Here is a 23,902-nt window from a genome sequence, read left to right as displayed (position 1 = left end):
TGTCCTCTTCAGTTTCTTTAATTAGTGTTCTGTAGTTTTCAGCAATGCCTTGTTTCGGAATCAAGGTAATAATGGCCTTATAGGACGATTTTGGAATTTTTCCTTCCATGTCTATTTTTGGAACAGCTTCAGAAGACTAGGTATTAGTTCTTCCTTAAATGTTTCAGAGAATTCCCCTGGGAAGCTATCTGGCCATGGACTCTTGTTTGTTAGGAGATTTCTGATTCCTGCTTCAGTTTCTTTGCTGGTTTCAGGGTTGTCAAATTTTCTCTTTCTTTCTGTTTTAGTATTGGTAGTTTCTGTGTTTCTAGGCATTTATCCATTTCTTTCAGATTGCCCAATTTGTTGGCATACAATTTTTCATAATATTCTTTTATAACTATTTATATGTCTGCAGTGTTGGTTGTGATTTCTCCTCTCTCATTTGTGATTTTTATTTATTTGGGTCCCTTCTCTTTTCTTTTTGATGAGTCTGTTTAGAGGTTTATCAATTTTGTTTATTCTTTCAAAGAACTAACTCCTGGTTTTGTGGATTTGTTTTACTGGGTTTTTTTTTTCTTTTTTGGTTTGATTCTATATCATTTATTAGTGCTCTTTATTATTTTCTTTCTTCTGCTGGCATTAGACTTCATTTGTTGTTCTTTTTCTAACTCTTTTAGGTGCAAGGTTAAGTTGTGTATTTGAGATTTTTTTTCTTTTTGAGGTAGGCCTATATTGCTATATGCTTCCCCCTTATGGCAGCTTTTTCTGCATCCCAAAGGCTTTAGATCATCATGTTTTCATTTTAATTTGTTTCCATGTACTTTTAAATTTCTTCTTGAATTTCTTGGTTGACCCATTCACTCTTTATTATGCTTTTTTAACCTCCAGGTATTTCTGGTCTTTCCAAATTTTTTCTTGTGGTTGGCTTCAAGTTTCATAGCATTGTGGTTGGAAAATATGCATGATATGATCTCAGTCTTTTTGTTATTGAGGCCTGCCCGACTTGTGACCTAGTGTGTGATCTATTCTGGAGAAGGTCCTATGTGCACTCAAAAAAGAATGTGTATTCTGTTGCTTCAGGATGAAATGTTCTGACTATATCTGCTAAGTCCACCTGGTCTAGTGTGTCATTCAAAGCCACTGTTTCCTTGCTGATCTTCTGCTTAGGGGATCTGTCCGTTGCTGTGAGTGGGGTGTCAGAGTTCCCTGCTATTATTATATTATTGATGAATTTCCTTATATTTGTTATTAGTTGATTTATATATTTGGGTGCTCCCAAGTTAGCATCATAAATGCATACAACTGCTAGATCTTCTTGTTGGATAGACCCCTTTTTTATGAGGTCATGCCTTTCTTCATCTCTTATTATAGTCATTGGTTTAAAATCTAGTTTGTTGTATGTTTGGCTACTCCAGCTTTCTTTTGATGTCCATTAGTATGATAATGGATTCTTCGTCCCATATTTTCAACCCGTGGGTCTAAAGTGACTCTCCTATAGGTAGCATATGGATGGGTCTTTTTTTAATCCATCTTGACACTCGATGTCTTTTGACTAGAGCCCTTAGTCCATTTATATCCGGAGCGATTATCCCTCAAATCAGATACCTCCTCCCTTCCACAATGTGGCCTCTTCTCTCCCTCTAGTTGTGCAGTTTATTCTGTCAGTTGTATAGTGGTTTCTTGGGTATTCAGAAGTATTTGGGATTTATCTAGCTGTGTTCTGGGAGGAGGCAAGCCTAGGGTCCTCCTACTATGCTGCCATCTTAACCCCCTTCAATCTGCTGGGCGTGACTTTTAGATGCAAACAAAAAGTTTATTCAAGAGTTTCTTTGATTCTAAAAAATACCCAATATATTAGAAAATGTAAAAACATTATGTTATGCTACAAAATTAGATATTTAGAAATTTTTACTGATCTACCTTTTAAGGGAAGCTTCAGGAATGTTTGGTCATGTTTAAAAAGTAATTTCAGCAAAATTTTTATGTTGCATTTATAATTTTTAAAGGTTTTTATTTTCCCTTTGAGGTCTGATTTAACAAATCAAACTTTCCTAGGTACTTTAATAATTTATAAAGCCTAGTTAGTTAAACTAATACAGAGGGTGGGCCTTACGTTCTTTTAAATGTTTAGTATTATCTATAAACTTTATGAGCTATTTTTACTTTAAAACAGAAATGTAGCTCTTGCTCAATTACATAATTTATATTGGATTGTAAGGTTGATCTGTGAACCTAACAGACTGAATTCTTTTAAATATTAGAATACATACTTAAAATACAAATATGCACAAATTTCATGGTGTAAAAATATTGATGCAAAGTTTAATGTTTGCATATTAACTATAATTAATTCTAAATCTTCCTGTGCTAACCCACTATGTCAAGCATTTTGAAGCATCTTTTCCCATGTTGTCCAGGATGCTACCTACATCCTGGTAGGATACTCCTCATCCATATTTACAGTGACTATTGTAATATCTTCTGCAGCTGGGGTTTGAGAGCTTTCCTATGCACCATGATCCATACTCCCATGTTTGAATCATATCATCAGTACTTTTTGCATCTACTTAGTGAAATTTGCATCTACATTACTATATCTTTCCATGTAGATCTTATGATCTTTAACTTAATGAAATCTTAATGAAATCTTGCCTTTTTTTTTCTTCCATATTTTCCCATCCAAGAATATTAAACCTTTTTGGAGAGTCTTATTACATTTTGGATATTATGTCTCTGATTGTACACTTAAAATGTTTAAGGCCATCCTAACTGAAAGAAATATTATGAAAATGAGATACAAAGTTTTAGGAAAATTGAAAGTTATAGTTTTCTAGATATTTTTAGTTATTCTTATTTGCCTTTCAAATCTTCCTCTTTTTAAAAAACTTCTCTATGGGGCACCTGGGTGGCTTATTTGATTGTCTGCCTCTTGGTTTCGGCTCAGGTCATGAGCTTACTAATGGTCATGAGCTTACTTACAATCCCAGGTCATGGGATTGAGCCCCGTTTAGGGCTCTGTGCTCAGCTGGGAGTCTGCTTGGGTTTCTTTCCCTCTGCTCCACCCTTCCCCACTCTCACTCTCGCACTCTCTCTCCCTCTCTCAAGTAAAAAATAAGTTTTAAAACCTTTTAAAAAAAATTATTCTTTACCTCAGCTGGGATCCCCATCCTTTGGTTACTCTTCCCTTAATAGCTAAAGCTTCCAGATCTCTTTATAGCCAGGTTCTCTGGTAACCTAGAAGCAAGTTAGCAGGTCACCTGCTAAGATGCCAGTAGTTTAGTTAGCAAACCATCACATGGGATCAACCACAGTATGGAAACTTTCCTGTTCTTGTTCTATAAGATTTTGGAAAACCAAATTCCCAGATAATGTTATTATGTATCCAATCCCCTCATTTCCTATTATGTCAAGTATTTTTCTGACTAAGGGAAATAAATGTGTGACAAAACATAGTATACCCTCACTTCTAAATGTGAGGTATGTGGGGTTTTTTTTTTCCCCCCTGTGGCAGTCTTTTTAATGTATTTCCTGTTATCTACTCCAGTTCAAGCCAGTTAAGCCCCCACCTGAAGAGTATGCTTCTGCCTTTACACAGTCATCAGGCTGGTTTGTTATCTACTCCAACCTCTTTTTTTTTTTTTCCAACCTCTTTTTTGAAGATGATTTATAAAATATGTCCCCTTTTACTCTGAAACATTATGGTATATCAAATATTTTAAATGAAATGAATTATAAAAAAAGAGCTTTCTCTACATCTAACATATAATTAATTATCCAGAGAACACACATGAAAGCAGATAAAATGTTTAAAGCACATAAAATACTATTGTATTCCCAATCAACTGTTATTGCTTTGTAATCATTTTGCACACAGTGTTGAGTGTTATTATCTATCCATTTTGTCATTATTGTCTTATTTTTAAGGTTTTATTTATTTATTCATGAGAGAGAGAGAGAGAGGCAGAAACATAGGGAGAGGGAGAAGCAGGGTCCCTGAAGGGAGCCTGATGTGGGACTGGTTCCCAGGACCCCGGGATCACACCCTGAGCCCAAGGCACATGCTCAACCGCTGAGCCACCCAGGCCTCCCATCATTATTGTCTTAATAAACAATTATATTGAATACTCCTTAAAATCATCTGCCACCTTTGGCAACATTCAAGATAATATATTTTGGGCCCTGAAGTCTGTTTAAAAGATGTGATTATGAAAAGATTTTGAGGAACGGTAGCATGTTGTAGGGATAAACTTCCCAAAGTGACTAATTTAGAGGTACACAATTCCTTTTGGTAATGACCACGCCTTGCCTTATCCCTCGTATATAACACACAAGCTTTTGGAATTCTGTTCAATGCCTGGATCCTGTGCTAGGTACGGGACACACAAAAACGAACACAGCATCCTTTTGGCTCTAATTGTGCACAACTGGCTATTCTGAAGCTCAGAATTTTGTCTGAAGCTCAGGATTTTGACAAATTGTTAGTGAAAATCTTTCATACCACTCCTTTAGTGATGCCTGGGGAAAAGCCTGAAAAGCTCAAGGACATTTCAGGCTTTTCCCTGAAGGGCACAGCACCTGATGCCTAACCTGCTTTACCTGTCTGCTTCCAGCGAGGTCATGAAAATGAAGAAGAGGTATGAAGTGGGCTTGGACAAACTGGATTCTGCGGCATCTCAAGTGGCCACGATGCAAACCGAGCTGGAGGCGCTCCATCCCCAGTTGAAGGTTGCGAGCAAAGAGGTGGACGAGATGATGGCAATCATCGAGAGGGAGTCTGTAGAGGTGGCCAAAACCGAAAAAGTGGTGAAAGCCGACGAAACAATAGCAAACGAGCAAGCCCTGGCTGCCAAGGCCATCAAGGACGAGTGTGATGCGGACCTGGCGGAGGCCTTGCCCATCTTGGAGTCGGCGCTCTCGGCCCTGGATACCCTGACGGCGCAGGTAGGAGCACAGCCGTGCACCACGCCTGCCTCGCCTGGCTCAGGGAAGCCAGGTTGGCTCTGCACCTGATGCAACTCAAATGGGCAAGAGAATTCCCCGACTGATCTGAAATAAAACAAGTGTGTGTGCATGACTCACAGTTTTGGAAAAGGAGAAAGCTGCCTTATTGCAGAACCCACCCTAAAACCTCGGTTGTGTCAAGACCTTTGCACAACACTTTTGCAGTACAGGGGTAGATAGAGGCATAGGACCTACGTGTGTAGTTTAATTCCAAGGTGCACTTTGCACATTTAGACACTGTTGTAATCGGTGTACACCTCACAGTAGATGTGATAACCTACCGTGTCAGTGTTGGTTAGTGTTTGGGGTTTTTTATTTTGGTGAGACTTAGTAGCGTGGCCTACAATGTTGTACTTTATAATAGCATGTCTTAGACTGGATGAAATGTAGCATTAAAAATTTAGATGTGAAAGGGGGATAGTTCAATTAAGAAAGATAAAGGTGAATTTTTAAACATAATGTTGAGAATTGTGCTGGACTTTTGGGTGAGGAGAGATCCTTTCTTCACGCCTAACTCCAATATAAATTTCAGAGTGATTAAAATTTAAATATAAACAATTATATTACTATAAGATAGTAGAAAAATGCAGGTCATGTTTATATCTTGCAATGGACCAGGCCCTTGGATTTCTTAAATGTGAGAGAAATCAGAAAAAAAAAAAAAACCTAGACAAAATTGTTTGTAGCATATGTGCTCTGGATACTCTTCTGCTTTTCATAACTATAAAAAAAATTTAAGTTACAAATTCTACTACCTAAAAACCAACACATTTTGTTTAATATAAACATCACAGAAGTGTAAAAACACTGGGAGATAATATTTGAACTACATGGCAAACAAAAGATTAAGATGCCTCTATGTAAAAAGCTTATAAATCAATAAAAAATAGTTATAAGATAGTAAATGATATGAAGAAGTAATTCACAAAAAAGGAAGCCCAAGTAGTCAATAAACATATGAAAATGTATCCTACCTCACTTGTATTAAAAAACAGATTAAAATATGATTTCTTTTGCTTATCAGAATGCCTAGCATTGTTGCTGAGGGTATATGTAGTAGAACAGCTTTTATACTTTCTGGAGAGGAGTTTGTCAATATGTGCCAAAAGCTTTAACAATAAAAATCACAAAGCTGTTAATTCAACATGGCAATTGCAATAGTAAAAGAAAAATAGAGGAAAAAAACATAGGGTATGAGAATTATGGTTCATGTCTATATATCAGAAGGTCATGCAGCCATTAAAATGATGTGTTTCATTGATGTAAGGATGATGTTCACTATATATTGTTACTGAAATATGAAAAGTTGTGAAACAGCACGAATGTTATGTATACTATAATTCCAAATTGGTGAAAATGTAGCATATACACTAGTTTATAGTATATGTGACATAGAAAACATATAGAAGAAATATAAATTTAAAATATTTGCAGTAGTTAACTAGATATTACAGGTTTACAGGATATTTTTTGTATGTAAAATTTCTCTGTGTTTTTCTAATGTTTGCATCTATTACTTTCATAATTTTTAAGAAGCTGGGACGCCTGGGTGGCTCAACAGTTGAGCACCTGCCTTCGGCCTGGGGCGTGATTCTGGGGTCCTGGGATCGAGTCTCACATCGGGCTCCCTACAGGGAGCCTGCTTCTCTCTCTGCCTGTGTCTCTGCCTCTCTCTCTCTCCCTGTCTCTCTCATGAATAAATAAATAAAATCTTTAAAAAAAAATTTTTAAGAAGCTACAAAACTCTTATTTTGCAACAGCCAAATCTCAAATCTCTGTTACATATTTTTGAAGTTGACTTTACGTCATGAGCAATCTCATATTAGGGCATATTTCCATTATTTTGTCGTTGTTGTTCTTAACTTTTCCTTTGGGACAAACTTCTCAATGTTTTTTGACAGAATTCTATCGCTGTCACCATTTCTATCCAGTAAACACAGTGAGTTTCTATCTTACGGTTTAGTTTGAAAATAGGAGCCAATTAGACGTAATTTGTCAACAAAATTTCTTTTCTAATGATTAGCATGTTGTTATTTCTAGGACATTACAGTGGTAAAATCCATGAAGAGTCCTCCTGCTGGTGTCAAGCTTGTTATGGAAGCTATATGCATCTTGAAAGGCATCAAAGCTGACAAAATCCCTGACCCAACAGGTTCAGGGAAAAAAATAGAGGATTTCTGGGGTCCAGCGAAGAGACTTCTTGGTGACATCCGATTTCTACAGTCACTTCATGAATACGACAAGGACAACATTCCTGCAGCTTATATGAATATCATAAGAAAAAATTATATTCCAAATCCAGATTTTGTTCCAGAAAAGATTAGAAATGCTTCCACAGCAGCTGAAGGTCTTTGCAAATGGGTCATAGCAATGGATTCGTATGATAAGTAAGTACTAACAACAACAACAACAAAACCCTGTGTTTTATTTTCCTGTTTGGTCATTTAGACAGTATAAAACTTTCATATCTAGTATCTTTATGTGTGTACATATTTACTGAAGGCAAGATTATGTCAAATATATAATACAGTGGTGTGTAAACATTTTTGGGCTCAGGAACCCTTTATACTCTTAAAAATTCTTGAAGACACCAAAAATGTGTTTATCATATTAGAAGTTGAAACAGAGAAATTTGAAACAACTATTAACTCATTAAAAATATTGCATGTTACATAAATAACTTATTTTTTATTCACATTTTTCACAAAAATTATGAGAACAGTAGTGATGTTTTATATTTTTGCAAATCTCTTTAATATGTGACCAGTATGAGATAGCTGGACTCTCAAACTGCATCTTCGTTCAATCTGCTGCAATATATTGTTCCAACTGAAGTATACGAATAAAATACAGCCTAACTCAGATGTTTAGTTGGACAGGAGAGGATGTCATGGACACCCCCAAAGGGATGAAGCATGTCTTGGACCACATTTTGAAAACCACTAGTGTGATATATATATATATTCTTTGTAAGACAAGGAGTCTTTTCTGGTGATTGTATGAGAACCACTTATGTTTTGTACAAACCGGCAAAACTTATGAGTTATTCTTGAAAAAGCAACTCTTACAGGATGTCTTTCAAACTCATACACAATTTGAATCATTATACAGATCTATTGTTCACTGTATGGGTTTCAGACCATGCTATGTTAATGATAAATTTTAATTTAATATTTTATCATTTCTTTAGAAAGCTAACATCACTGATACCATTTCCCAGGTAGAAGGTAATTTAGATTCAATCTTTTTCTTATATAGTCCCTTCTATTATCAACATATATGTTTATAGATGGCAAGTTTTAATTAAAGATAAATTCTGAAAAATTTTAAGGAGCAGAATGACATAGGTAAAACACCTCACCTCCTAAGAATTAAGCTTTATGAATTAGACTAGTTTTCATAAACACTGCAGTATTTCACATAAACTGTTTTCCTTTTATAAAATGACCAATATTCATACTGTCAATAATCAATACTTTATATTGGGTAAAAAATTATTTATTTGAAAAAAATCACTTATTTGAAAATGTTACCCATCTTTGATATCTATTTTGATCATCATTTCATATGTGCTGAGGTCAGGTTGGATCGCTAGATGAAATACAGATTATGACTATGAAATACAGAATATATTTTTGCATAAAGATGTGTTTTGAGTTATAGTAAGGATAGAAAAATTCAGTGATAGAAAATGTACTACAGTATAAAATGTATATCTAATTCTCTAATTTTACTTTTTGCAGAGTGGCAAAAATAGTAGCTCCCAAAAAGATAAAACTAGCTGCAGCCGAAGGGGAGCTTAAAATTGCTATGGATGGTCTTCGAAAGAAGCAGGGAGCCCTGCGTGAAGTTCAGGACAAGCTGGCCAAGCTTCAAGATACACTGGAACTAAATAAACAGAAAAAGGCTGATTTGGAAAACCAGGTATGTGATAACATAGACAAATAGGGACGAATCCTAATTACTTCAATAAAAATATTGTTTGCACTGGTAAATAACAGCCACAATCTCCTGCTTTCCTTCTGGTTGAGGATTGGCAAACCATGGCCCATGGGCCAAATCCACCGTTGCCCGTTTTTGTATGGCCCGCAAGCTAATTATGGTGTTGACATTTTTTATGATTATACAGTAAATGATTGTATAAGTACCTACACAATATCGTCAGTTTTTGCCTCTCAATCCACAAAGCCTCAAATTTTTACTTTCTGGGCTTTTTGTCTCCCCTCCCCCGACCAAAGTCAATTATCTCTGGTTTAGATTACCAGACTATTGAGCTAGATTATTTAAATAACCCTTCATATTATAGGTAGGGAAATGGAGAACCAAAATATTAAGTGACTTGGGTTGTCTAAAGGTTGACAGCAGAACTGAGATAAGAACTCAATACCCAGAACCACACTGTGTCCTCTGAAAATTATTTTAAGACTAAAAGGGTGAAACTATTTGTAATAACTAACTGCTCAAGTCTGATTATGTTCCAGGGGGAAAAAAAGTCAAAATATTTTATAACAGTCAATATTTATTGAGTGCTTCCTCTGCAAGTCACTGTTGTTCTGGGAGCAGCGTGTGTTGGTCTCATTTATTCGCGAAACAGCCTTCTGAAGGAGGTCATCGTTCTGTATCATTTTGCAGAAACTAAAGCACAGAATGATCAAGTAACTTGCCTATGGTCAACCCAGCTTCTAAGCATGGAGGCTGAAGTCTGGACAAAGGCAATCTGGCTCTAATAGTGCGCTCTTTCCCAGACTGTTTCTTCCTAGAGGCTGTGACCAAATTCTGTTGTGTACAAATACATGACATTGCTCATCTTTAGAAATTTTACTTATGACACAGCATGATTTCCAAGCGGTCAGTTTTAGTTTAAGTAATATGAAAGGCTGGTGTGTGGTTTATTGTAAATATTTGCCAACTCTGTAGTAGGTTTGAAATTTTATTTTTTGTGACGAAATGTTGGAAATAATGGTAATGTAAAATGAATATATGCTTATGTGTGTACTAACAACTGCTTTTGGGGGCAAAATTTTAGTTACAATATTTCTACTTGATAGTTTCTGATAGCAACTTTATTGTGGTCTGAGACATAATTCAGTTTATTACAAACATTACTGAAAAAAAGGATGGAGAAACAAGCCAGGAAGACAGAAAATATTAAAGAGGGAAAATTTAAAAACAAAAGATTTAAATTTGTGAAGCACAAAAATATTACCAACTATATACCATTGCTTTTTCAAGCCTATCTTTAGATAAACCAATTTAGTATTTTAGATATTTTGGTCTAAAAGAATTTATTTCATATAAATATTAATAGCATTAGGAAAAAGTATTGGCCAAATTCATATTCCACAGTAATCTAAATGCTTCTGCTTTTATCAATTGTTTACTTTTTTCCATGTCAGTCATTTCATTTTGAACCTTAAGCGAGCCTTTGCTTGGTCTTGTCTTTATCCAAGAATAATGATGCAAAGTCACTGAAAATTAAACTAAAATAATTCAGGTATTTTACTGGAATATTGCCATTGCCTGGGTTGAAATGGCTTTTCCCCCAGTTTTCCACCTTTGTAATTATCCTTTTTCTTTTTTTAATCACATTGCTTAATTACGCATAATCAAATTTGGTTGACAGTCTTCTGCACAAAGTAGGCTCTCAGCTATTGATTGATGTCCTAATTGAAGGTTAATTGCAAGTGTGTGAGTAGGTTGACACAATTTAACAACTTGAAAATTGTGCTTTGCAAGTTTGCATGAATTATTACAACTTTTAAACATTTAACCTTTAGAATTATCATTAAGTCAACTGTAAGTTAAATGAGGGAAAGATTTTGATAGAACATTTGAAATAAAATGCATTTAGAGTATTTAAACTTGAGGGAAAACATTCATATCTGCTACAGAATGTCCTTTATTACTTAAGCAAATATCAGTGTCTCCCACTTTCCTTAAATAGAGCTATCCCTGCATTACGTGGTAAGTAGCCACTAAGAATTTCATAAATTGTGTATACTTTATTGTACATCCTTACTGTACAAACTTTATCATGAAAAGCAATTCTAACATTCCATGGACTTTCCAGCCTTCATAGTGAAATAGCTCACATTTTTTTTTAGAGAGTTAAAAAAATTCCAGTGGAAAGTTTGTAATGAAAAAAATAATTTATCTCTGAGGGCAAAATCTTGGGGAAATCTTAACTTATTTTCTACTTGCGGGTGTTGCTAACAGCTGACTTTTATTTTTGAGGTTGACTTGTGCAGCAAGAAGCTAGAACGAGCTGAGCAGCTGATTGGAGGCCTGGGGGGTGAGAAAACACGCTGGAGCCTTACAGCTTTGGAGCTGGGGCAGTTGTACATCAACCTGACAGGTGACATCCTGATTTCCTCGGGAGTTGTCGCCTACCTGGGCGCCTTTACATCTAACTATCGACAGGTAAAGAGTACTAGTCGATTTCTAAGGTCTCTTTCTAGCCCTCCCCTAGCAATACTAACCAATCTTAGGAGATTTTGTTTGCTTGCTCTTTTTTTTTTTGGTTAAGAACAAGGAGTGAGGAGTTTCCAGGTAATTTCTAGTTGTGTATTTTAGTTACTCTGTAAATTGGCTTGATAGCCGTAAGATGCCTTATCAAATATTCTTCTAAATCAAATTGTTTTAGAAACGTTGATTTTAAAAGGTAACATGAAATGGTGGGCCCTAAATATAAAATTTCCTTTCCTAAACCAGTATAAGGGGATCAGGATTTTTTCTTATCTTTTTTTTTTTTGGTGTGTATGTGTGTTTAATCAACTACTCTCTATGAGCCTCAGGAATGAATCATTTCAAAAATCACTTCAGACACTAAAACTTCAGGGCAGGAAAAGGCAGGCTGACTTAGACCAAATCAGTAAGTGGCTTCCTAGAAACCTAATGCCAAGTTTCCTGCTTCGAATTTCCACCCCTTTGATGGAGTCGGCCTCCTTCTTTGTGACCCAGTTCCCACTTCTATTTCTTCTTCCTGCTTTTTTCTAGTACTTTTCAGCCCATTCCTGAATGAAACCCAGCATATCTTTTGAAAAGTTGAACTGGAATCCAACCCAGAACATGGCCCTGTCAAAGCAGGAGGAGAGATTTAGAAAAATTAAAAGCACTAAAAGAGAAAGAGAAGGAGAATAGGGAGAAGAGAGAAATTTTACAACATTTGGCAATAGCTTCTGGTGTCAAGCAAGTACAGAAAATAATTGACAACTCACTTTTCTTCTTTCTCTCTTTCTTTTTTTCAAAACATTTGCACATGGTCTCAGTCGAGCCTTTCTTAATTTGGGGGCTTTCTCTTAAGTAGGGTTGTTTCTTGGAGGCCACTGTTTTGGTTTGTTTGTTTTTAACCAAACTGATTTAAACTCTTCAAACACGTGATCTTTCTGGTCTCCTTGGGACCTGGTAACCCTTGTCCTGGTGCATGACCCTCACACTCTTCCTCACTTTGTTCATTTCTATCTCTGAATCACTGTTTCTTGCTATGGCATTAACACCTCATAGTTCAAATAAATAGTTCATGTTCACCATGAGACTCTGGTAATAGACTTGTTTGCTCCACAGTTTCAGAGACTGAGGCTTATAAAGATGAAGGGAGCTGCTTAGAGCCACATAGCTGGTTAATGACACAGCAGGGATGTGACCTGTAGTCACCTGTAGTCAGAATCCTAATTTAACAATCTCTCTGCTCTCCTCCATCAACTTAGAACAATGGAAGGGGTAGCCGTGGCCGCCCTTCCCCTTCCCTGTTGGCTCCCAACATACTCCGGGGTATGGCTCCTATTGAGCGTTCCAGTGCCAATCTGAAAGTACCGTGTCTCCCCACCCTGCCTCTCTGACCGACTTGTTCCTGGGCACTGGATCTTGCTGACTCCACAGACACCCACTTCCACCATTTGTGTGGTGGGCCTATCAGCCCACCACACAAATCCTTCAAGAGAACATTGAGGTCCAGAACCAGACCCTGGAGTTTCGTGACAGATGTAAAGTGACACTCAAGCTAGACACAGGTACAACCCAAACTCCTGTGAACTCACATCCACTGTCCTCATCCATGATTCAAGTAGCCCTGTCATTCCATCCCATTTCATCCCTGTGAGGGCTTCAAGGCAATTTTACCCCTTCCTTGCTTCCCTAGGCCTTTACTTTCCTTGAGTCTCCGATGTTGCTGCTCCTTCCTGTGAATTTATTCTCTATGTCCCACTCTGATCTCATTCTCTCTCTCGCTCTCTCTCTCTCAGGTCAGGGCAGCTGGCAGTTTACACCCCATCAGAAGTTTCCCATTCACTTGTAAGCATGAGGTTATAGTGGCAACATCAGTATCTGTCCAGATGCCCTCCTGGCTTCCTGCACTTTCATATCCAATAACCAGTGCCTACGACTCTTTTTGCAGACTTCCTTTGGGTTCTTAGAATCCACCTTGTGCAGTGTCTGGAGAGCTACAATGGCCTGGGGATTTTTTCCCCCCTAGGGTATGCCTGGATGAATGACTAACAGAAGGGGGAGCATGAGAATCTGCCTCCCTTCCCTCTGGTTGGAACAGCTCTAAGAACTAACTTACATTCTCTGTGGGATCAAACCAAAGCCACCTGCTGCAGAACTTTGGCTGATCCCTCACTTTTATTGGCTTCTTCCCAGTCCTTGTAGAGCCCCCCCCCCAGTACCCCTTCCTTCATAAATCACTTCACCTAAGCCTTCATCTCAAAGTCTGCTTCTGGGAAACCCAACTAAGACCAAACAAACAAACAAACAAACAACAACAACAAAAAAACTTCACAACAATCTTGGTTCTTTTCAAAGTATCCAAGTCTCTGGATACCAAGATCCCTCAATAAATAGCTGGATCCCCTCCTTCCAAGCTTGAATCTGAGTAGCTGTTAATTATTCATCAACTCCTTCGTAGAACTTCTGGCACTCTTCATAAATAAAACATGGAAACCCCCACTTCTAGGATAACTGGGCCCATGGTGCTTTAACTGCAGTGCTCATACCACTCTCTACAACAGAATCCTACAGGGCTGTCAGGACATATAAGCTCTGGAGTTGAATTAATTTGAACTTTCTCGTTTTCCCTGCCTATAGTCAGAGTCAAAACTGTTTTGGTGGTAGTGGATATTTTCACCAATGTGACACTCTTAATGGTCAATTTTTCATTGCTACCATCTGTTGCATCAGCTGATTACTAGCCAAGGCTCCTGGCTTGTATTTAGAGAAGCTTGTTCAGAGCACCTCACGTTCATTTCAGTGACTCTCTGCTGCTGTACCCTTAGATGCATTATTGGGCCACTTAAATTTTTAATCCAGAAATATGATAACATGCTTCACTGGTCAACTATAAACAACATCCCACAGTCACTATTGTTTTGTTTTCTTTACTTCTTCCCCATATTATTGACTATCATGCCAACATCAGCATCATGCTATATTTGACAAAACCTCCAGATTTTCCCCAAAAGTCTACCCTGTAGCCTGACAATAAAGAGATCAAAACATGCCAGTAGGAACTATGCACTAGAGAGTGGAATTCAAAACAGACATACTTTATACCCCTCCTCCCTCCACAGCCACACCACCTCTTCCTGGTATCAACAACCAAACCCAACGGAAAGCCAGGTGACAGTTTTTAAGTATTCATAAAAGATGAGACTTTGCCCCCAGAATTTTTCGTGTAGTTTTATACCTGTGACTATGTTGCTTTGTATGGCAAAAGGACTTTGTCATTTAGGTTGCTATTCAGGCTGAACTTAAAACAGTAGGAATATACTTGGTTAGCCTGAACTTGATAATAGGACAATATCTTTTTAAAGTGAGAGTAAATGGAATGTCTGGGTGGCTCAGTGGTTGGGCACCTGCCTTTGGCCCAGGTCGTTATCCTGGGATCAAGTCCTGCATCAGGCTCCCTGCGTGGAGCCTGCTTCTCCCTCTGCCTGTATCTCTCCCTCTCTCTGTGTGTGTCTCATGAATAAATAAATACATCTTTAAAAAAAAAAAAAAGCAAGAGTAAGAAAGAAAGTGCTCAAAGAATCACAGACATGTTAAAAGGACATAAAGTTGAGTTTGAAGTTACTTCTACGATCAAATCAACAATCAATAATGATGGTAACATATTATAACCCATTGGATAAAAGATGTGAGCAAAATGGGTGAAGGGGTTCCAAAGGTGCACATTTCCAGTTATAAAATGAATAAGTCCTTGGATGCAATGTACAGCATGGTGACTATAGTTGATAATCCTGTATCATACATTTGAAAGTCACAAGGTCTTAAAAGTTCCCGTAAAAAAACATTTCTGTGACTCTGATGATGGATGTTAACTAGACTCCCTATGCTGAGCTCCCAGTATGCACAAGAAGTGAATCCTCATGCTGTACACCTGAAATTACTATCATGTGATATGTCAATTATATTTTTTAAGAAAGAGACTAAAAAACTTAGAAGAAGATAAATCTGTAATGACATAAATTCATACATCTTAAAAATGAGTGTCTGGCAAAGCTCGATAGTACAGCTATGATATCTCCCCACGAAATGCTCATTCGTGAGGGAGGCAAAGGGGAAAAGAGCCGTGCAGAAGCCATAACACAGTATCTCCCAGAGAGAGCTGCCTTGATTCGGTGTTGAATCCTGAGTGAAACCTCTGAATTCTTTTCGGGGGTTAGTTAGCTCAGCCCTCAGGCCAATCATTTCCCTTCTCAGCTTGGCCTCGAGGTTCTAACAGGCAGTCAGCTTCCAGGGGCCCCCGGACACCTAGCACCGAGGACAGCGCCTTCTTGGCCGGCCTGTGGAAAAGGCCTACCCCACCCCAAGGAAGCCCCCCCTGCAGCCTAGCTGACCCTCCTGCATCCCGCCCCATGTGTACTGGCCTATTTCCCAGTGTGCTGTTGCCGTCTTATCTGGGGGTGACCTCCTGTGGGGCATCTTTCTCCCGTTGGGCAGTACAGGTAGCAAGAAGTTGAGCTCTTCGTCTATCGGAGTGTCTTGTGTTGGGTCCCACCATCCAAAGAAGCTTTCATCACACCTGAGATCACACATGTATGAGACAGAAGCCTGTAGGTGACAGCTGCACCAAGGGTTAAAAATCAGTGTCCTCAATAAATGAAGAGTTTGAAACCTGTACTGCTGATATGATGTGGTGAGAACACAACGTTGTGTCTATCATATTCTTGCTGAAGGTGCATGACCTGAGTTGAATCACGAGGGAACATCGCAGGGATGCTACTGTGCGACATTCTACAAAGTGACAGACCAGTCAAGGTCCCGAACGTCACCAGTTCCCCCTAACCTGTCGTGGCCTTTCATGTGCAACAGAGGGGAGTGTTGGTGGAGCCGGCTGGACAGGAGCCGGGGCAGATGATGGTGCCCCCCCTGTGCCCTCTCAGCCAGCACCACCCAGCACCCACAGCACTATTATCTGCCTGTCAGCTGGTGCCAGCACCTTGGGTGTCTGCACCTCTTTCCCACGTCCCTTCCTCACCTGGTTTTCCTCTGGCCTTGTCTCTCGCTGTTTCTGCGCTCTTTGATGTGTAACCCCAAGTTGGACCTTGACTTCTGACTTTGTGCTTGTGAACCTGGACTTGAACTACCCTTTTGGTTCCTGAGCAACCTAGCAAACCATGCCCCTGGTGGGATATCGCACACTCCAGTATGTGCCCTGATCCTTGTTGGTGCCTACTAGCCCCGCCATGATCTCTCCCCGCCAGGCATAGAAGAGCCAGAAAAAAATGTCCCCTACCAGTTCAACCATAATACTGTATTAAGGCTTACTGGAAATTTGTAATTTAAAGAATATATATGGGGGTGCCTGGCTGGCTCAGTCAGAGGGAAGCGTGCGACTCCTGACCTCGGGGTTGTGAGTTCAAGCTCCTATAGAGTGGATGTAGAGATTACTAAAAAACATAAAAAACTTAAAATATACGGAATAATGATGGTCTCCAACTACTTTGTCAAGTGTAGCTTTAGAATAGAGATTGGCAATTGTTCTTTTCAGATATGAAATTCTGACTTTGACTTTACTATGAAATGATGTATCTAAAATTAATATTGGATATAGTTAATTTTTATTTGAATGCATCATGGGCCTTCTAAATTATAGTTCTATATGAAAAAATCTGATACATTGTCTTTTGAGGTGCAGTTTCAACAATGGTTGGTTGACTCAAGGAATAAAGTGTAATCGAGGGGTTTACAAAGTATTCATTTGTTTTCCTATCTCTGTGTCTTAAAGAACCAAATCAAGGAGTGGACAAATTTGTGCAAAAGCAAAGATATTCCCTGCTCTGATGACTATTCTCTTATGGGTATCCTGGGAGAAGCAGTGACAATTCGGGCCTGGAACATTGCTGGGTTACCTTCGGACTCGTTTTCCATTGATAACGGGATCATCATCATGTAAGGAAAATACTTTTCTCACAAATGATCTCTATTAATCAGTAGATTTATTTATCTCTGCATCTTTTTTAACAATTATAGCTAGAAATCTTTTATAGTATTGTGAAATTTTTACTTAAGTCATTAATTAGCTAAATTAAATATGAATAATCTCTTCCTTTTCCTACTAATATTAGAACTATTGCATATTGGAGACTGTAAGAACAACCAAAAACCCTAATGATTTTTGCTTAATTTTTAATCAGCCTTTGGCAAATGGAGCAAAATCTTAACATGAGCAAGTGAAGTCTGAAAGACCTTTTCCCATAAAATTACAGGGTTTTGTTATTGCAAATTGATGAAAGATGCAGCGGGGGGGGGCGGGCGTGAGTTGGTGGTGATGATGGGTTCTGGTGTACAAAATTCTTAGTCACTGCTATGCTTGGGACCAATTTAAATGATATGGATACATTTCTGGGTCTGGGACTCATGGGGACTTTTAAGACAGTAGCTGCTATTCCTGGAATCTCCTGGTTAGTAGACAAATCCCATGGAAATTCAGCTGGGAGAATAAAGCAGCTCATCCAGCCTCACCTTTCCTACAAGTCTTGCCTCCTGGAAACCAAGGACCTCAGTCTGCCCCAGTATGAGGACAGTCATCATTTGTGTCATTCCCTAGTTTGCGTTACCATGGGCCTCTATCACTGGGCCCGTCTTCTTGGAGGTAATAGCAGGGGTAAACCATCAGTAGAAATGTTCAGTTCTGTATGACATGACTATTTTAATTAGTTGCTAGTTTACTACTGAAAAAATAATTGACGTCCTAGTACTTAAAGTAAAAATGGCAGACTCATGCGAATTTTTAAAATAGAATTAACCACTACGTGTGAAGACTGGGTCTTCAATAAATTTTTTGTATGGGGTATTTATGAAAATCATTCCACAAAAAAAATTCTGACGAACACGTTTCTTTACCAATCAACAAATGCTCTCTGTCTCTGTCTGTCTCTCTCTGGACTTCTTTCTTAAGATTTTATTTATTTATTCATGAGAGACAGAGAGAGAGAGAGAGAGAGAGAGAGAGAGAGGCAGAGGGAGAAGCAGGCCCCATGCAGGGAGCCCGACGTGGGACTCGATCCTGGGACCCCGGGGTCACTCCCTGGGCCGAAGGCAGGTGCTCAACCACTGAGCCACCCAGGCGTCCCTCAATGGACTTCTTTAGCATTTATTTGCTGAATTGTTCTACAGGGATTTGAGGTGTGTGAATATAAAGTAAAAATCTGATGAGACCACCTAGGGGCGGTTAAAGAAGTAGTTACTTCTCTAGGTACTTCAGACAAGCTCATCCTTACATTTGGGTCCTGAATTGAGTACAAAACTTTCTAGTAATAAAGGCGAAAAAGAAAATATGAAAAGATGGTTCTCATAGTTTTAACCAAGTAAATCATACTCCGATGAGCTTTTTCAGGAACTAAATTTAAATGTAATTATTTTGTTGATTTGGAGAAAAGACTACAAAGCTTTTCCTTGGTGAACGAAAATTAAGTACTGGGTATTGCGCTCTCATAATCTAAATTAATCCAGAAGAGAAATGATAGGATTCAGTTAAATGATAAATATGTGCGTTAGTTTGCCACTGAAACAGATTTTTAAGTGCCCTTTTAGAAGCACAGGATGACAGCTAGTTTTTTGAATTATTTAACAAGTAGGTGGCACTCAGACTTTGTGTTGGTGTTTAATGTGAGAATACAATTAGACATCAACATAAATGGGAGGTTTCTGAAAATTTAGAAGTCCGCTTTTACTTTACCCACCTGTACCAATTCAGCCTAAAGAAGAGGCAGATATTTGCTGGTTTTTGCTATTGCTATCTTTTCCCCTTGTAGAAAAAATACTTTGCTCTTTCCAAGCACTTGTGACTATAATTGATCACGTCCCGTAGAAGGGTAGTCATGTCTTTATTGTTTCATTTTGCAGCTTGTATACCTGTGTTCTCCCTAGCAGGATATCTATAACCATTATATTCATTGGAGGCCAAATTCCTTCTTATTTTTCAGCAAATAAATGTGCTCTTTCATTTGGGCCCAGTCGTATTTTAGTAATAAAAGCGCATTGATGAGTATTTCTGCTTCTAAGATTCCAAATCTTTCATGGTTATTTTTCAAGATAACAAACTAATATTTCAGGAGACAAAGAGGTAAAAAAAAATGGTGTTAATGACACAGAACCCTTACATTTTTGCTATTAATTTGTTACAGTGTTGAAATATTAGCAAAATGTTACGGTAGCAGCTTTATTAAGAAAGAAATATTAACATTTTTCATTCTTGGCTTATTTTGTCGATGTTATTTTGGTAATCCTATACTGAGAGGTTTCAGTAAATAGGTTTAAGGTGATCATTTTGAAGCATCAGATAAGTATCTTATTTACTTGCCTCCTGTGTTTTTCCATTCCCCAGAGATACTTGCTTGATAATGATAATACCTAATACTGAGCACTTACTAAAGACCTAATCCTGTGCTAAGTGCTTTTTACGTACTATCTCAGCTGACTGAAGAGTTGATTATTTAGGGAAACGGGGAAGAATCTATAAAATTTAGATAAGTTGGAATATAATTAACTTTTGGAGCTATTGACACCTGAAGGTCCTTGGCTAATCAGCATTTCAAGGGCTAGCGATAACATTAAGTGTAATTGGATTGTATCTGAACATTTCCCAGGGAAATAGTAAGAGTTTAATAAACTTGGTAAATAAATCAGACCTATATCTGATATAACTCTGCGTTTTAAAAATATCTTTTAGTTTTTGTTTCTAGAGGAGTCAGATAAATTAGGTTTATTTCAGTAGCAGTAATAACTGAGAGGAGCACCAGTCTTTCATTGTCTGTTTTTTTTAAATCTATTTTTATGTATGTGTGTAAAGAGGAAAATAGCAAACCTCTTTGAGTTGCACCACTGTCATATATTTAAATTCTGTGTCCCTCCATGCAGACTACTGTGAACATGTATTATTACCTTTGGAAGTCTGGATTTTTCTAAAGCCCAAAAGAGCACCAAATAATAATCCTCTCTAGAGAATCACAAAAGAACAAACAATATTAAAACTTGGAATCCTGAGTCTATAAAAATTCAGTTTTCATTTGGGAACCATTGATTTTTTTTTTTAAGATTATATTTATTCATTCATGAGACACACAGAGAGAAGCAGAGACACAGGCAGAGGGAGAAGCAGGCTCTCTGCGGGGAGCCCAATGCGGGACCCGGTCCCAAGACCTCGGGATCATGACCTGAGCCAAAGGCCGATGCTCAACCACTGAGTCACCCAGGTGCTCTGGGAACCACAGATTTTAAAGCATTTCTAGATTCATGAGTGTTTGGTGGAGGAAATAAGAGGATTATGTGGAGAAAAGTGTTGTCAGAAAATAAGGCAAAATAATGGAGAGGAAGCAAACAGTAAATAGGGTGTTTGTTCATTTCAGATTCAGGATTTATATTCAAAGAGTGAAGCTGTGTAAACCAATGTGCATTGCATATAGTTCTCCATGATAATTGTTATTAAAACCAGTACTTTCTTCTCTACCTACCTTGAAGGAACGTCTCCTTTGATATTTTTTTCATTTGACATGTTATTCTATAGAAGCCCTTATCTTTAAACGCAAAATTAGGACTTAGTTTAAGGGACTTGGTTCAGTGTCCAACTCTTGTTTTCAGCTGAGATCATGTCTCATGAGTTGTGAGATCCAGCCCTGCATCAGTCTCTGTATATGAGAGTGTTGTTTTGGGAAAATAAGTTTCATATAATTGTTAACTGGATATGGAACAACATCTCTGTGTGTGCAAATACACAGATAGTATTGTGTGTGTGTGTGTGTGTGTATATATATGTACATATATAATAAGTATATATATAATTGTTCCAGCACAACGTGTATGGAAACATTACCTTTTTTCCATTGAATTGTTTTTACATCTTTGTTGAAAGTCCGTTGTCAGCAAATATGTAGTTCTATTTCTGGATTGTCTATTCTGTTGATCTATTTGTCTTGATGCAAAAACCACATTGCCTTGATTAGTATAGCTTTCTATTAGGGCTTGAAGTTAGATTATGTCTTCCACCCTATTCAAAATTATTATCTCAATTTTGTGCCTCTCATTATAAATTTTGGAATCAGTTTTTAAATATCTACAAAAGACCCTTGCTGGGATTTTGATTGGAACTGTATTGAATCTATATGTCAATTTGAGAAAAATTGACAGTCTTCTATAAACACAATATATCCCTGTTTTAAATTTTTTTCATTTTATTTCAAGTTTTGTTTAAATTCTAGTTAACATATTGTGTAATTCTGGTTTCAGTAGTAGAGTTTAGTGATTCCTCACATACATATAACATCCAGGGCTCATCACTAAGTGCCCTCACTACTCATAACCTATTTAGCCCATTCTCTTGCCCACCTTCCCTCTAGCAACCCTCAGTTTGTTCCATCATTAAGAGTCTCATGGTTTGTTTCCTCTCTTTTGTTTTTCTCCCTTTCCATATGTTCATCTATTTTGTTTCTTAAATTACACAGATGATATTGTCTTTCTCTGACTTATTTCACTTAGTATAATATACTCTAGCCCCACCCACATCTTTGCAAATGGCAAGATTTCATTCTTTCAGATGGCTGAGTAGTATTCCATTGTGTGTGGTGTGTGTGTGTGTGTGTGTGTGTATACTGTTATTTTTTTTTTTATACCACCTCTTCTTTATCCATTCATCAGTCAATGAACATTTAGGCTCTTTCCATAATTTGGCTATTATTATTTTTAAAGGTTTTATTTATTTATTCATGAGAGACGCAGAGAGAGAGAGAGAGAGAGAGGAGCAGAGACACAGGGGAGAGAGAAGCAGGCTCCATGCAGGGAGCCCAATGTGGGACTCGATCCCAGGTCTCCAGGATCATGCCCTGGGCTGAAGGCGGTGCTAAACTGCTGAGCCACCCAGGCTGCCCTAATTTGGCTATTATTGATGATAATTGCTCTAACTGCTGCTACAAACATCAGGGTGCATGTATCCGTTTGAATCTATATTTTGTACACCTAGTAGTGCAATTGCTGGATCCTAGGGTAGCTTTATTTTTAATTTTTTGAAGAACCTCCATACTGTTCTCCAGAGTGGCTGCACCAGCTTGCATTCCCACCAACAGTGTAAGAGGGTTCTTCCTTCTCTGCATCCTTTCCAACATCTGTTGTTTCCTGTGATAATTTTAGCCATTCTGACACATGGTATCTCATTGTGATTTTGATTTGATGAGTGATGTTGAGCATCTTTTCATGTGTCTGTAAGCCATCTGGATGTCTTCCTTGAAAAATGTCTATTCATGTCTTCTGCCCATTTCTTCACTGGATTTTTTGGGTTTTCTGGGTGTTGAGTTTAATAAGTTCCTTATAGTGTGGACCCTAACCCTTTATCAGATACGTCATTTGCAAATATCTTCTCCCATTCTGTAGGCTGCTTTTTTGTTTTGTTGATTGTTTCCTTTGCTGTGCAGAGATTTTTTTAAATTATATCTCTGGTTTTTTTAGATCTCCTTTGATTTCTTTCATCAGTGTTTCATTGTTAGATTTATATCCAGTACTTTTTATTTCTGTGTGCTATTGTAAATGATACTTTGAGTTTATTCTGCTGTTCATTGCTAGTACTAGAAAAGCAAATGCTTTTTGGATATTGACCATGTACCTTGTGACCTTTATAAATTCATTTATTAGTTTTAGGATCTTTTATATAGATTCATTAGGATATTGTACAGAGACACACTTTCTGCAAATAGAAGCAATTTCATTTCTTATTTTCTAATATTATGCCTTTTATTTCTTATTGCACCATCAAGAACTTTCTATATAGCACATGTAAGAATACTTGTTAAACAAGTATAATTTACACTGGCTGATATAGTGTTGAATAGATGAAGTTTCACATTGTTGCCTTTTTCCAATCTTAAGGGAATGGAATTAGCCTTTCACTTTGATGTATTATATAAACTACAGGATTTTTTGTACATCCTTTTCATCAAGTAAAGGAAACTCTCTCTGTTTCCAGTTTACTGAGGGTTTTTTATCATTAATACATGTTAAATTTGGGGGCACCTGGCTGGCTCAGTTAATCATCTGCCTTCAGTTTGGGTCATGATCAAGCCCCACATCAGGTTCCCTTCCCCTCTCCTCCCTGCTCATGCCCTCTCTCACTCACTCAATCAATCTTAAAAAAAAAAAAAAAAGTTAAATTTTGTCAAGTGCTTGTTCTGTGTCTATTGAGATATATTTTTTATTCTAGTTTGTTAATATGGTGAACTGTACTGATTGATTTTTTTTTGAACCAATGAGTCCATTTCAACGAAGTTGTCAAATTTATGGGGAGGGAGTTAGTTATTTGTAGTATCCCCTTGCCATCCTTTTAATCTCTGCAGGAATCTATAATGATAAACTTCTCTATCATTCCTGGTATTGGTAATTAGCATTTTCTTTGCTTTGCTTGATCAGATCAGTCTAGCTAGTCTTTGATAATTTTTTC

The 23,902-nt window shown here is 37.7% G+C and overlaps 1 protein-coding gene across 1 annotated transcript in view; it reads left to right on the top strand.

The window, feature by feature from the left end:
• The window catches only part of DNAH7 (dynein axonemal heavy chain 7), a 226,933-nt gene that overhangs the window by 129,617 nt on the left and 73,414 nt on the right, over positions 1-23,902 (top strand). Inside the window, exons 43-47 of the mRNA XM_041737735.1 lie at positions 4,593-4,923; positions 7,024-7,370; positions 8,727-8,907; positions 11,218-11,403; positions 17,207-17,370. Of these exons, the coding sequence (XP_041593669.1) occupies positions 4,593-4,923; positions 7,024-7,370; positions 8,727-8,907; positions 11,218-11,403; positions 17,207-17,370 (1,209 nt within the window). The remainder of the gene's footprint in view (positions 1-4,592; positions 4,924-7,023; positions 7,371-8,726; positions 8,908-11,217; positions 11,404-17,206; positions 17,371-23,902) is intronic.

The sequence above is a fragment of the Vulpes lagopus genome, chromosome 22 (genome assembly GCF_018345385.1).
Source record: "Vulpes lagopus strain Blue_001 chromosome 22, ASM1834538v1, whole genome shotgun sequence".
Lineage (NCBI taxonomy): Eukaryota > Metazoa > Chordata > Mammalia > Carnivora > Canidae > Vulpes > Vulpes lagopus.
This window is presented reverse-complemented; position numbering and strand designations above follow the sequence as displayed.